This window comes from Ophidiomyces ophidiicola (assembly GCF_022830035.1).
Source record: "Ophidiomyces ophidiicola strain CBS 122913 chromosome Unknown scaffold_71, whole genome shotgun sequence".
NCBI classification, from domain to species: Eukaryota; Fungi; Ascomycota; class Eurotiomycetes; order Onygenales; family Onygenaceae; genus Ophidiomyces; species Ophidiomyces ophidiicola.
This window is the reverse complement of record NW_026054711.1, coordinates 7,582-21,636: the sequence shown is the minus strand read 5'-3', so window position 1 is coordinate 21,636 and position 14,055 is coordinate 7,582. Positions and strand designations below refer to the sequence as shown.

The 14,055-nt window shown below is 37.4% G+C and overlaps 3 protein-coding genes across 3 annotated transcripts; 2 read left to right on the top strand and 1 right to left on the bottom strand.

The window, feature by feature from the left end:
• Window positions 1–490: 490 nt before the first annotated feature.
• Window positions 491–3,401, top strand: APL5 (AP-3 complex subunit delta; the record flags this gene model as incomplete). Its single annotated transcript, XM_049255906.1, has 5 exons — window positions 491–494; window positions 544–740; window positions 789–1,172; window positions 1,219–1,441; window positions 1,492–3,401. 5 exons carry the CDS (start codon window positions 491–493, stop codon window positions 3,399–3,401), a joined length of 2,718 nt encoding a protein of 905 aa, XP_049105121.1.
• Window positions 3,402–3,844: 443 nt separating this feature from the next.
• On the bottom strand, window positions 3,845–4,100 carry LOZ57_006890 (uncharacterized protein; the record flags this gene model as incomplete). Its single annotated transcript, XM_049255905.1, has 2 exons — window positions 3,845–4,036; window positions 4,092–4,100. 2 exons carry the CDS (start codon window positions 4,098–4,100, stop codon window positions 3,845–3,847), a joined length of 201 nt encoding a protein of 66 aa, XP_049105120.1.
• A 651-nt stretch (window positions 4,101–4,751) lies between these two features.
• Window positions 4,752–5,558, top strand: oca3 (Inositol phosphatase SIW14; the record flags this gene model as incomplete). The annotated part of the gene is made up of 3 exons (XM_049255904.1): window positions 4,752–5,117; window positions 5,176–5,382; window positions 5,437–5,558. Coding segments are annotated over 3 exons (695 nt in total), but the record flags the coding sequence as incomplete, so codon positions are not given.
• Window positions 5,559–14,055: the final 8,497 nt, after the last annotated feature.

The window sequence follows — 14,055 nt, the reverse complement described above, 5'->3', positions numbered from 1 at the left end:
ATAATAATAATAATAATAATAATAATAATAATAATAATAATAATAATAATAATAATAATAATAATAATAATAATAATAATAATAATAATAATAATAATAATAATAATAATAATAATAATAATAATAACTCAACATTGCCACTATACTAAGAGGATCTCTTTGTTTCTAAACTCCGTGCCTAGCCTAGCCTAGGCAGGCCTCTGGCTGACATCATGGCTGCTTGTTTTTTGTACACTGCCATAACCAGTCAATTTGAGCACTAGGCCCCCAATTTCTATGCAATAACTATACCCTCTGGCCTTTCATAATATCATTTACAATGTGAGTTACTTTCCCTTTAAATTTGGCTGAAAGTTTAACACAAAACATCTATAGGTTCGAGAAGTCCCTATATGACCTCATCAGAGGTCTGCGGCATCACAAAGCAAATGAAGTCGAATACATTCATGCCAGCATCAGAGAATGTCAAACAGAAATAAAGTCCCAGGACATGGGTTAGAGTCTTCTGTGCCCTGTCATGCTCAATAGCTTACGCCTTTCAAGACAAAAAAGCAACTGCGCTTCTGAAGCTGATATACCTGGAAATGTTCGGATATGATATGTCATGGGCAGCATTTCACGTTCTGGAGGTGATGTCATCTCAAAAATATCTTGAGAAGCGAGTAGGATATCTAGGAGCTGCTCAGAGCTTCCATTCAGACACAGAAATTTTGATGTTAGCTACAAACCTGTTGAAAAAGGTTGGTGATCGTGACTGAATTAGATATAATTATCCTAATATCTTCTAGGATATGATCTCTCCGCTTGTACCAACAATGACCTTACCACTCTTAGTTCTCCCTCACATTATCTCACCATCGTTAGCCTTATCTCTCCTATCAGATTTGACACCACGCCTATCTCACTCTCATTCGTCTGTACGTAAAAAGGCAGTGGTGAACCTCTATCGACTCTCTCTCGTTTACCCAGAGGCATTTCACCTAGCATGGCCAAGGATCCAAGAGCGCTTAATGGACGAGCAAGAGGACGATAGTGTCACTGCATCTGTGATCAATGTTGTCTGTGAACTTGGCTGGAGACGACCGCGGGATTTCCTGCAACTTGCGCCAAGGTTGTTTGGTTTACTAGTAGATGGCGGGAACAACTGGATGGCAATAAAAGTTCTTAAACTTGTAAGTCATTATCATGAGTTGATATATTGTGAACTAAGTGTCTTAGTTTACATTCTTAACGCCTTTGGAACCACGACTGGTCCACAAACTTATCCGTCCTTTGACATTAATCATTAAAACAACTTGTGCCATGTCTCTACTGTATGAATCTATCAATGGAGTTATTCAGGGAGGGATCCTTGAAAATTCCGAAAGTGAAGGAGAGTCCATTGCACACTTATGTGTAGAAAAGCTCAGTGGAATGTTATTTTTGGAAGGAGACCCAAATTGTATGGAATACACTCCACCATTGAACCCACTTTTGCTAACAAGCCTAAAGTAAAATATGTTTCCCTCCTCGCCTTCAACAGAATCATACTTTCATATCCAATGTTAGTTTCACAGCAACAAACCCTGATTATGGATTGCCTTGGTGACAAGGATATTTCAATACGACTACAGGCTTTGGAACTTATCTCTGGAATGATCACCACCGATAACCTGCAATATGTTGTGGGCCAACTTATTACACAGCTTCAAAAGTCACCCATTGAGGAAGTTGTGGCAAAAGATTTTCTAATGGAAACCAAACCAGTAGGAGATGCTTATGATCAACATATCCCGGAATCATTGCAAGTAAACAAAAAGCAGAGCCATACTATTTTTCTTCCAAATGACTACCAAGTGGAGGTTTTAAATCGGATCCTAGATATGTGCTCAAGGAGTACGTATTCGTTCATACTGGATTTTGAGTGGTATCTCGACGTCCTAGTACAGCTAGTGCAGTTAGTTCCCGCGTCCAGCTCGCCGCTCAGGGTCTCAACAGTGGCATCGGTAGAGTCCGAGGACCGACTGGAGAGGTGCGCTTCTCGAATTGGCTTCGAGCTGCGCAATGTCGCCGTTCGAGTAAAAGGTATAAGAAGTGAAGCCGTGCATGCCGCGGAGTCCCTGATATCAATGGATAATCGGGAAATATTGTTTCCAGCCAATTCACAGTCCAGAGTTCCAGTGTTAGAATACGCCTCTTGGATAGTCGGGGAGTTTTCTGAGTATCTCGCTAGCCCAGAACAATCTCTGTCATCTTTAATTTACCCGGCAAACGTGAAACTATCCCCAAAGGTGATATCTTCTTACATTCAAGCTATCCCTAAAGTGCTTGTTCATTTAGCAAGAAACAACCAATGCTCCGCCAAACAAACTGAGATACAACTTACCAAGATACTGGATTTTTTGAAGAATCTGTCCCTGCATTCCGACCTTGATATTCAAGAGCGGGCGACTGGTTTCCTAGAGCTTTTCAACTTGACTGCCGAAGCACTTTCGCAAGAAACTGCTGGGAAACCACCTCTGTTATTATCTTCCGCGATTCCAACCCTCTTCTCTGGCTTGGATCTTAATCCCGTTGCGATGAGTGCTCAAAAAAAGGTACCAGTCCCTGAAGATCTGAAGTTGTATACACCTATCAACCCCAGATTAGCGTTTCTGCTTGAGCAGTCCCAAGATATCACCTTGGATTCATTATCTAAGACGGAGATAAATGTCTTTTACTACGAGATGCCACCCGTGGGCGACAACTCGTTTCCCAAGGAAATTTTATCGCCATACCCAGCCGCTAGCTCGCCGTCTTATCAGAACATAAAAGATGACACCCTTACTTTGGACGCGATAACTAAACGACGAGCGGAGCGGCGAGAACAAAACAAAGAAGAACCTTTCTATATTGGAATCGACAGTCCGGGTAACTCATCCACCCCAGTACCCGCAACCAATAGCGAAGACTTGGACCTCGACTCCATTCCAATAATTGATTTAGCAATTAACAAGCGTAACATACCTGGGACTACAAAGTTACGCCCAAACAACAGCGACAACCAAAGGAGGTTTGAAATTATTGGTGATGAAACTATAGATGTTATGAATGGTCAATCAACATCCTGTCCACCGCTCAAGGCAGGGACGAAAACTGGGAAACCAATGGTTGACATTAATTTCGGGTCTGTCAATGGCCCTTTACCCAAAGGCCGCAATCCTAGTGTCTTAACTGAAGAGCACGAGATGGCAAAAGCAATAGAGAAGGTTGAGCAATTTCGATTGAAAATGCAGCGGACCACCGAGCAAATACACGTCGTAGACGACGTCCCGCCAGAAGGCGCATTAGTAAAGAGGAAGAAGAAAAAGAGAGTTAAGCTCACCAACGTAGATGCTGGTCATGCTAACGAAATATCTATCAAGGTTAACAAAGAAACCTGAAGAAAGCAAAGATGGTTATGCAGCTCCATCGGAGAAATAAAGACATATGCCTCGTCTTCCGTTCTTTGGGAACTTATATATTTGAAACAACTCTTAAGTTCATCTGATTTACTTGCTATTCAGTGGGCTTATATAAACTTAAAAGGGAAGTTCTAGTCCTCATAAAATAGGTCGTATGTAGGTAAATACATGTACAGTAATATTTTCACTTACCTGCCTGGGCTTGCCAAGTAGAATATCTAATGGTGTACGGAGTACTTATGTAACCCAAATCAACGAAAAACCGGGCACAGTATGATTTTCCCTTCAAGTGTGCGCACTCCACGTGAAAAGTATTCAACTTGTCCATCGACTGAATAGCGATGACACAAATCCCCAGATCTCCGGAGCAAGTTGAAGTAGTTCAAAGACGACTCCGCCACATACCACGAACCCAAGGACAGCTAAACACAAGCAACCCTTAGAGAGCTTCGAGTAGAGCAAGATACCATATGGTTCAACGTACCAACCCAGGCTACAGATACGGGAGCCTTTGGTGTTACCTTAGACTTGGCGACACGCTCCAACTTTCCACGCTTAGCTTCTTCATATTTTGCGTATTTCTCGTTCGCTTTACGTTGTTGTGGAGTTTGTACCTACAAGGAAGATGCTCTTAGAACCAGCCAGTATACTTCCAAGTTAGAGACAAACACTGACCATAATGTAGAAAACGTATATTCGATTCTTTTTGGGAGTGGCTTATTTGTGAGGTAGAGTGAGCTAGCTCATAAGCTGAAGTTATCTCGTTGATAAGTCCGTAATTGGATGTTTAAATTTTTATCTATTTCGAATCGCTTCTTCATCCAAAAATTGAGAATGCTTGATCAGGCAAGACAAAGTAAAACACAAAAATATTAGGGACCAAATACAGCAAAGAGTAGTTACTCCCGGGAATGGACAAAGACTCACTTGCCAAACTGCTAGAAGAGTGTTCTTAAAATAAAGTTAGCTTAGGTGGCCTGAAGGTTTACTGTATTAACCAACTAACTAACTAACGTTAACTAACTAGTTAGTTAAGCTCCTTGGAAGTAAAACGTCCCAACTCCATCTTGAAGGGAACGTCCGAGAAACCGAGGCAAACGGAGTCCATGCTGATGCTGTTTTGAGTAACTCTATGGAACACAGAGTATAGCCTGCCAATTCCATACCACTATCTTTCTTTTCCCTGCCGAAATAATATTCAACCGCCGGTAGAACCACCGTCCATACGGAGTACCCTTCAAATGTATGTACAAGGCGGCCTCACTGTCATGTCGGGTCTAATTTTTCACGGTGCTAGAAGCCCTTGATGCCATTTGTTGAGGGTCAGATATGATTTCCTCCCAAATGATATTAAAAGCATCCACTCAACATGAGTTTCTTTCACTGTCCCAGCAAACTCCTACCTTCATTCATGATTCCTCACTATCCCAGTTTTCCATTACTCTTCTTAAGAAGCCTGAGACGCCTGAACTTTGGTTGAACTTCGAGAATCTTTTCGTTGCTTGCCTTGTGACTGGAGATGACTTGTCGGCTTTGGACTGTCTCAACCGAATTTCTACTCGGTTTGGGAGCGCAAATGAACGTGTAATAGGGTTACAAGCGCTCTATGATGAGGCTCTTGCGAAAACGGAGGAAGATCTAAAAAAAATACTAGAAAACTACAATACACTTTTAAAGGACAATTCTGTGAATGTGGTTAGTATTGCTTTGAAAGCGCGCGGTTATGAGCATAATGTTGATTTCTCCTTGCTAGTCAATTCTGAAACGACGAGCCGCTCTACTGCGATCGATATCCCGGCCAGCGGATGCAATTGAGGCTCTTGTCAGGTTTTTGGACGCATTCCCTACTGATGCAGAAGCCTGGTGTGAGCTTTCGGATCTTTACCAAGGTCAAGGAATGACATCACAAGCTGTTTTTTGCCTTGAGGAGGCGATTATCATCTCTCCGAACGCATGGAATGTATGGTACTTCTTGCCGTTACTAGCCCTTCTTTTTCTAACCACTCGGCTTTAGCTCCATGCGAGGATAGGCGAGCTATTATACGTCTCAACGTTGCTAGCGCCAACAGATACTGATATAAAGGTTCTCGATGAATGTGTGAAGCGATTTTCCAGATCTATTGAGCTATGTGATGGGTATGTTCGGGGGTATTATGGCTTGTGTTTGGTATGACTTCATTCATTTTTATCTGTGCTTGTATAATTCACCACAAGATCTAATCTAATTGTTTGGCAGAGCATTTCTTGTCTTCTGAACATAGTGGCTTCGAAAAACAACAATAAGGATAACAGCATTGTCAACATAAACATTCTTCGCCGCCTCCTGGAAGCCTCTATAAAGAAGCTAAAGGATATGAATGTGAAGCCCCCCTTTGATTTTTATTCCTATTTTCAGCAAAGCCATCTAAGAAATATGTGTTGAATTTTTGGATATAAATACTAACACTCGAATGGCAATGTTTTGAATGTATCTATGCATGCTTCTATTTGTGCATATGCAGAAGACTATTGAGCGCTCTCTTTAAGCGCGCACCCCTAGTACGCAGGACTTGTACTGTATATGTACATGGCTAAATCCCCATTACCCCCCTGCCAGCAAAGGTAGCCATCTGATGGAACGCACTATACCTTTTAACACTACTTCAGTCCAACTACTTTTGTTCTTTCCATTCTACTTATTTTCTAAATAGTATCACCTGTCTTGTTTCAATTAAACAATATTGCCTGTTCTTCTTTCCATAAGTTTTTTCCAACATCAAAGATATCTTTAGACTCTTTACTCTGGGGTCTGGTTCCTCAGATTGACTTGCATCACTTAATGTGATGGATTTTTTTATCATAAATAAGTTAATAACAGAGCCAATCAGATGGCAGACAAGAATTTGATTGAACTTGCTCACATGTCAGAGTCCACTTTTACAGACTACTTACAATTGCTCTGACTAATTCAGAAGATCTCTCTGTAAACTAGAATAGACTCTTGCAAACTCTATTAGTTATGTGCTTAAAAATTCTAATAGCATGTTGAGGAAAAATTAAAACTATTCAATTAGAGACTGAGATTTAAAATTTATAGAAACTTGGAATAAAATCTTATTTTATACTATTTTTAATATCAAAATCACATATAAATGTATACATGCATTGACAATTTTTCTATTTTGTCATACTTTGTTGTAAAAATACAATTTCAAAATAAAGTTTCAAAAAAAATTAAAGTTATTTCAGAGTCTGGAAATTCTCTGAAAAATATTTGAAACTTAGTCTCTTAGACATTCCAAATGGAGAAGAGAATGGAACTTTTATCAGTATTCTGAAAGAGAATTGAAACTTATCACAAAATTTTGAGAGAGAAATGAAACAAACTGACTTATACTGTTCTCTAATCTTTCTATAGAGATCTCTGTAATAAGTCTAATACATGCATTTTCACTTTATTGTAACAACTTTCTATCTTATCATATTTTGGTGTAAAAATACATTTTACATATAAAATTTGAAAAAAGAATTAGAGATATTTCAGAATTTGAAAATTTTTTAAAAGAAATCTGAAACTTAAACATTTTAGAACTGAGAAGAAAATAAGACTTTTATCAGTATTTTAAAATGAGATTCAAACTTATCATTGAATTTTTTTAAAAAATAAAATAAACTGATTTGTACTGTTTTCTAAACTTAATATCTGAAGAATTTAGAAGTTTTGACTTTTTGAAAGTGGATATTAGAACTGAAAAACAAGTTGCAAAATTGAGCACTTGATATGAAACACCATCAATTCTAAGTCAAATTTAATGAAAATATATTCATTGGAAAGCTCTTGTTTCACTTAATTATTCTCTTCATTTTCACCCAGCAATTCACTGTGGTGAGTGGAAAATCTCACATTAAAGATTGAATCATCAGTTTTAACTACTCTGATGCTTTATCTGATCATCACAACACAATCATGTTCACTACAGCTCTGAAATGTTGGAAATTGATTGCATTTGTGTCAAAGAATCTATATTCAAGAGAAAAATACTTGTGTTCTTAAATTGATTAAAAATTCACTCAGTTTTGGTGGCTCTCCATCAGTCTCCCACAGTGAAAAGTTTTCATGTTTCTGGCTCACTAAGTCTTAATCAGCAATATCAAAGCTGAATTGAAGTCTAAACTTACATAATTATTTCATCAAACTCTATTATATCACATTAAAGTGGTACAACTGCAGAACACAGTCAAAATTCTGGCAGAATATAGAAATTTCATCACAACTCAGTCAAAACAAGATCTTCTAAATTCAGTTAAATATCTCTGATTTTCTGATCAATTCTCTATCTTTCTGATATTCTATCAATTTTCTCCAGCTCTGATATCCACCTCCAAAAAGTCAAAATCAATTGTCAGTTGAGATCATTAACAGCAAATTCAATTGCAACTCAGCCAAAACAAGATCTTTTTAAATTTAGTTTGATATTTCTGATTCTCTGATCAATTCTCTATCTTTCTGATATTCTATTGATTTTCTCCAGCCCTGATTTTCACTTTCAAAAAGTCAAAACCATTTGTCAGTTGGGGTCAGCAAAGATAAATTCAATCACAACTCAGTCAAAACAAGATCTCTTCAGAATTAATTTAATATCTCTAATTCTCTAATCAATTCTCTATCTCTCTGATACTCTATCAATTTTCTCCAGCCCTGATTCTCAGTTCTGAAAAGTCAAAATCATTTGCCAGTTGGGGTCAGCAAAGATAAATTCAATCACAACTTAAACAAAACAACTCTTCTCTCTTTCTTATTTATTTCAGAGACATAGACTCTTTCAGTCACTGATTTCTGCATTCATCAGCTAGTGGTGGTTAAAATTGCTCTTTTATAGTTAGAATAATTATACTAGGCTTGTTGATTTTCTGTGAGGATTGGGTGGTTGCAGGTAACATGGCAATGGCTTACAGCCTTTGTAAATGAGGTTAGGTAGAGTGAGAAGTGGTTATGAAGGGATCTAAGCATGAAAGAGAGAGAGGTAACTTGTATTGCTACAACAGTATCTAGAGTCTCTAGATATGTTGCCACTAATCTTCATAAAGAAGCATCTGTGGCAGATTTTGTGTGTTCAGCTTTGCTAGTGTGATCATGTGATCAGTCATGAGATTTATAAATTTCAGATGCCATGAAGCATGATCATCTAAACATCAAAAAGATTTTATGAATCTCTTTTAGATGATGAAATGAATGTAAGAAGATCACAGCACAGAGTCTTATAGATTTTCTCCTCTTCACAAGTCTTGATTTCCAAGACATTGATGTGATCAAGATCACAGTGAGAGTGACAGCTCCACTGTGATTGTAACAATTTTGTACAAAATCTCTTTTTGGTGTGATGAATGTAAGAAGACCACAGCACAGAGTCTTAATTCAATCTCAGTTTCTGAATGTAGATGTGACAGTAAGATCACAGCAAGAGTGACAGTTTCTCTGTGATTGTAATGTAGTTGCTGTAGTGACTGTCATTTCTTATAATTCATCTAGTGATACTCAGCAATCTCTTAAATATAAATATCTCTTTCTTAATCACCTCTCTCTCTCTCTTTCTTTTTCTTTTTCAACAACATTTTTTTTTATTTGAGTAAGAGTTCTAGACAAGCATTCTCTTCTTGATGATTACAAATCTTGAGAGGCTTTGTAAAGGCTTTTCTCAGTGCTAACACATTATGCAGAGAGATAATTTGCTGTGTCTCTCTTCTGTTTAAATTAAGATGTCAAAACATGAGCAACAATGGCTCAACAAGTTTGAGAATAAAATTTCAATCAGTTGTTGTTCAAGACTCTCTTCAGAGATAATGTAAGAGATGTCTTCAGAATCTTCTGCTCCATCTGAAACAGAGTTCTCAATCACTGTCATTTCTCAAGAAAATTAAAGTGAAGAGGCATCATTGCTGTCAGTTTTCATTTATGCAACAGAGAGTTATGTCTCTGAAGACTTTGAGATCTCTTCTCAGATGTCACAGTTCAGTCAGTCTGATTCTGATTATGATGATGTAAGTGATATCTTTCCATTTCTTCTTCTTTTAATGCTTCATAATTATCTTTATGAAATCTGAAATATTCTTTATGAAGTGTTTCCTCATTTCATAATTCTCTTTTCTGTGTGCATGGCTGATGGCATATTCAGAGTGCTAATATTTGAGCTTGGCAGAAACACTCAATGGTGTCTACTGTGTCTAGTAACAATTCTTTTTTGACTACTAGCTCCATTATCTCAGTTGATCAGATCTTGAAAGAGGGTGACCACTCATCTTTCAAATCTGAAATTCTTGTTGATAATGCACCACTTCATTTTTCTTAGTCTGATTCATTTCTACTGCATTCTCATTCTCAGTCTGTGCTCTTTTCTATGCTGCATTCATTCTCAAGCATTGATTCTGTCTCTGATGCATCCAAGATATGTTGAGTTGCTTCATAACATGACTTATAAAACAGTTTCTGCTTCATAAACTCATTTACAAAGTGATGTTGAGAGTTTCAGCTAATGCTTTTCTTTCTCTAGAAGTCAGTCTCATCAACTTCTTCTCTGTCTACTGTGTCTGCTTCTGCTTCTGCTTCTGCTCCTCTGGTCTCTGCCCCAGCTGTTAACTTGCCAGCCAGAACATCAGTTACTATGAGCCATCTTCCACTCTTAATCTCAGATCAGAATTCATTTGGTCATGAGAGACAACTTCTTGCTTTTCCCTCTCTTCAGTTCACAACTCTTACTAATCCAACAGATTCTATTCAGCTAAGAGATAGAGCTCAGCTCTGAAAAGAAGTTCTGATCATCATGACAGACAATTATTCTCAGCAGTCATGTACAGCATGCTGAAGTAACTCAAATTCTCCATTGAGACAGTGTGTTGCAAGTTCTCTTGATAGAGACAGATGTAATAACTGTGTCTATCAGACACACAAAACTTATTCTTTCAATTCTTAGAGTTGTCTTCTTGTTTTCTTTCTTTTGTTACTGTGAGCTTTAATCACTAATAGTCTAGTTTCCTCTTTCTCTTGTGGGCTTTGGTCATTAATAGTCTAGTTCTTTCTTTTATCTTAGAGTAAATTTACTACTTCTGCTTCATGAACTACTTCTTGACAGTTGTAATTGCTTTTACAGACTGAGTTTTCTTCTAAATTGATTCACTACTCAGGCCACTACTCTTCTGCTTCATGAATCAATCTCTAACTGCTTTGTAAATGTCTTTATGAATCTAACAAGACCTCTCTAAGTGCACATTCTCAGAATATGATGTAGACTGAACTTATTTGAATGTTTTCTATGAAACTCAAACAGCTTCTTATCTAGATGTCTCACATTCTTTGAAGACTCTCAAGTTCTTTTTTCATATCTCTGCCATCACACAAGGTATTCAATCACTTAACCATTCTTACAGAAGTCAACAATCTTCTGTATCTGATACTCTTGCTTCACAGAGAATGTCTCATGAATTGAGTGATGTGATTGACTATTCACTCTCTTCCATTTCTTGTGTTTGATTAGAAGAGATACATGAAACACATTGTGTACTCTCAGCTCTGATGATAGTTTCAATTGATAGATTTGGGGCCCCAATTTTTCCACAATTCAGCATGATCTGTGCTGAAGAACATCCAACTTCTTGCTAGAATGTGCTGTTCTAATGTTATGAAGATCTAATCACATCTGATCATCTTCATAAAATGATATCACAGTATGTTTCTTATCATAGTAGCTCTTTTAATAGACTTGTGTCTTCATAAGACTCTTCTGAGCTGTCTTATGCAACTCTTTCAACTGATCTGTCAGTTTATGGAGCTCAGTTGTGACTGATGCTAATATTTCTGCTTCCAGAAAATCCATCTGTGAATGACTTGCTGTCAAAAGCTCAAAGAAACTCTTCTCTGTTGAGAATTGTCTAGAGTTGTTGTAAGCAAACTCTGCATGAGACAATTTTTCAACTCAGTCATCTTGTTCATAATTGATGAAGCTTTGTAAGTACTGTTCAAGAGTACTATTCAGTCTTTCAGTCTGATCATCTATTTGAGAATGAAATGCTGTGCTCATTCTTCTATCAACTTTGAGAAGATATAACAGATCTCTCCAGAACTCACTTGTAAATATTAACTCACAGTCAGAGACTATGCTTAAGAGAAGTCCATGCAACCTAACTAGCTCACACATAATCAATTCAGTAAGTTGTTCAGATGTCAGCTCTTTTCTGACTGAAACAAAGTGAGACATCTTTGTAAACTGGTTCACAATGATCAGAATACAGTTGAATTCCACTTTCTCAAAATTCTGACTTGATGGAAGGTTCATAATCACATTCATTGCAATGTGTTTTCAAGACTTTTTGAAAATTGACAAAGAAGACATCTCTTCTTGTGGTTTCACTCAGACTCATCTGAATCTCAAGTAAACATCACAGACATCAACACATTCTTTCACAAGCTTCTTCATTCTTGGTCAATAGAATCTGTGTGCTAGCAGTTCATAAGTTCTTTCACTCACAAAGTGACTCATCAGAGATAAATCATGATGTCTTTTAATCAATTCAATTCACAGAGCTTCACTTATGAATATATAGAGATGCTCTTTCATAAAGAGACAGTCTTTCTTCTCTGTTTAGTTTGCAAACTTAATTGAATCTAACTGAAGACTCTTTCTAATCTCTATTGCATGATCATCATCAGCAAGCATCTCAGATAACATTGTCATTAGATTCAGAGATGCAGTTTCTTATGAGTCTGTTTCATTCAGAGCATCACTGAAAATGAGCTGCTTGACATCTCATAACTCATTCTCAAATCTTTGAATATCATAAGTATCATTCAGAAGCAGCTTTGTGTAAGTCTGCTCTGATTTATAACATATCTTTCTGTCCACAGAGTGTGCATTTCTGTTAGACAAGACATGTTCTGAGTCTTTCTTCTCAGCTTGCTGGCCAGAACAGATCAGCATGAAACAGAGCTGTCCAGCTGCTTCACATTCTTGAGTATTCTCATATTTCAATGCTTCAGCATAGTCTGATCTTTGTGAAGAATCATCTGCTGGATTCTTTGATTCTTTCACATAATCAATCTTAAATTAGAAAGCTGACAACTTCTGAACTCACTGCACTTGTCATCTTGACAACTCTTGTGTGGTTTCAAAATGTCTGAGACTGTCATGATCAGTTAGAACAGAAATGGATTGAATTGACCTCTTCAGTCAGCATCTTCATTGACAGAATGACTCAACTATGGTCAGCAATTCTTGATCATGAATATCATAGTTGTACTCAGCTGAAATCATCTTTCTTAAATAGAATCTCACTGATCTTCACATGCCATTTTTCTGTAGCTGAAAGAGAATTTCACACACAGCAAATTCAGATGCATCTGTTTTCAGCTTAATTTTCTTCTTTGAATCAAAGTGATATACCATCACTTGCTTCATAAATGTCTTCTTCAAGTCATAGAAGGATTTATGAGTCTCTTCTGTGAGAAAGCTAAGTGAACTGCTCACTTCTTCACTTCTTCTTCTTTTCTTTCTGAATTGCTTCTTCTCTGACTTCCCACCCTTTAACATGCTAGTCAAACCAAGTGTGAGCTTGGAGAACTTGGGAATGAATCATCAGTAGAAGTTAGCAAATCTCAGAAAGACTTGAATATTCTGATGACTCTTGAGCTCTGGTCAAGAAATGATCATGTCCATTCAGGCTTTTTTCATTGAGACATCTTCTGGTGATATCATGTACTTCAGAAAGTCTATCTCTGTAACACTGAACTGACACTTAGATCTCTTGCAATAAAGTTCAGCCTCTTTCAGTGTCTTGAGCACTTTATGAACATGTTCAGTGTGTTCTTTCTCATTCTCAGAGTACATCACAACATCATTCAGGTACATCATCATAAAGACATCTAAGTACTCTCTCAGTGTCTTGTTGATGTATGACTGAAATGTCACTGATGCATTTGTAAGTTCAAATGAAACCATCTGATATTTAAACATTCTCAGTGGAGTCTGAAAAGCTGTTTTCCATTCATCTCTCTTTTTTATTCATAAACAATGATACACATTCTTCACATCCAGCTGGGTATAGATCTTAGCTTTCTCAATCTGATTCAGAATGTCTTCAATCAGTGGGAGTGGATATCAGTTCTTTACTGTCTTTGAATTCAAGTCCCAATAATTCACACACATTTGTAACCCCCCATCCTTCTTCTTTGCAAACAGAATGAGTGACCCAGCTGATGATCTGAAGAATCTGATGAATTCACTTGACAAGATGGAGTTGACATACTTTTGTAAAGTCTCTGTCTCTGTTTCTGAAAGCTGATAAATGGGGCCAAACTTTGGCACTGCCCCCAGCAACAACTCAATGTCTAGATTATTCTTCTGATGAGGGGGCAAGAAAGCATCTTTTGCATCACTGAATGCATCAATCAAATCTTTATAACTGTCTGATATCTGCAGATTCACATTCATGGTGATGACTTGTTCACTTTTACAAACCCTCATTACATAGAAGAGTTTACCACCATTGACAAGTTCATCTAGAGAAACTGGCTTGATTTTTGTCATAGAGTCTAATTCCAAATGAAACAACAGAATCATGACAGTGTAGTCAGAAGAGATCTAACATCATGTTCTTAGATATATCA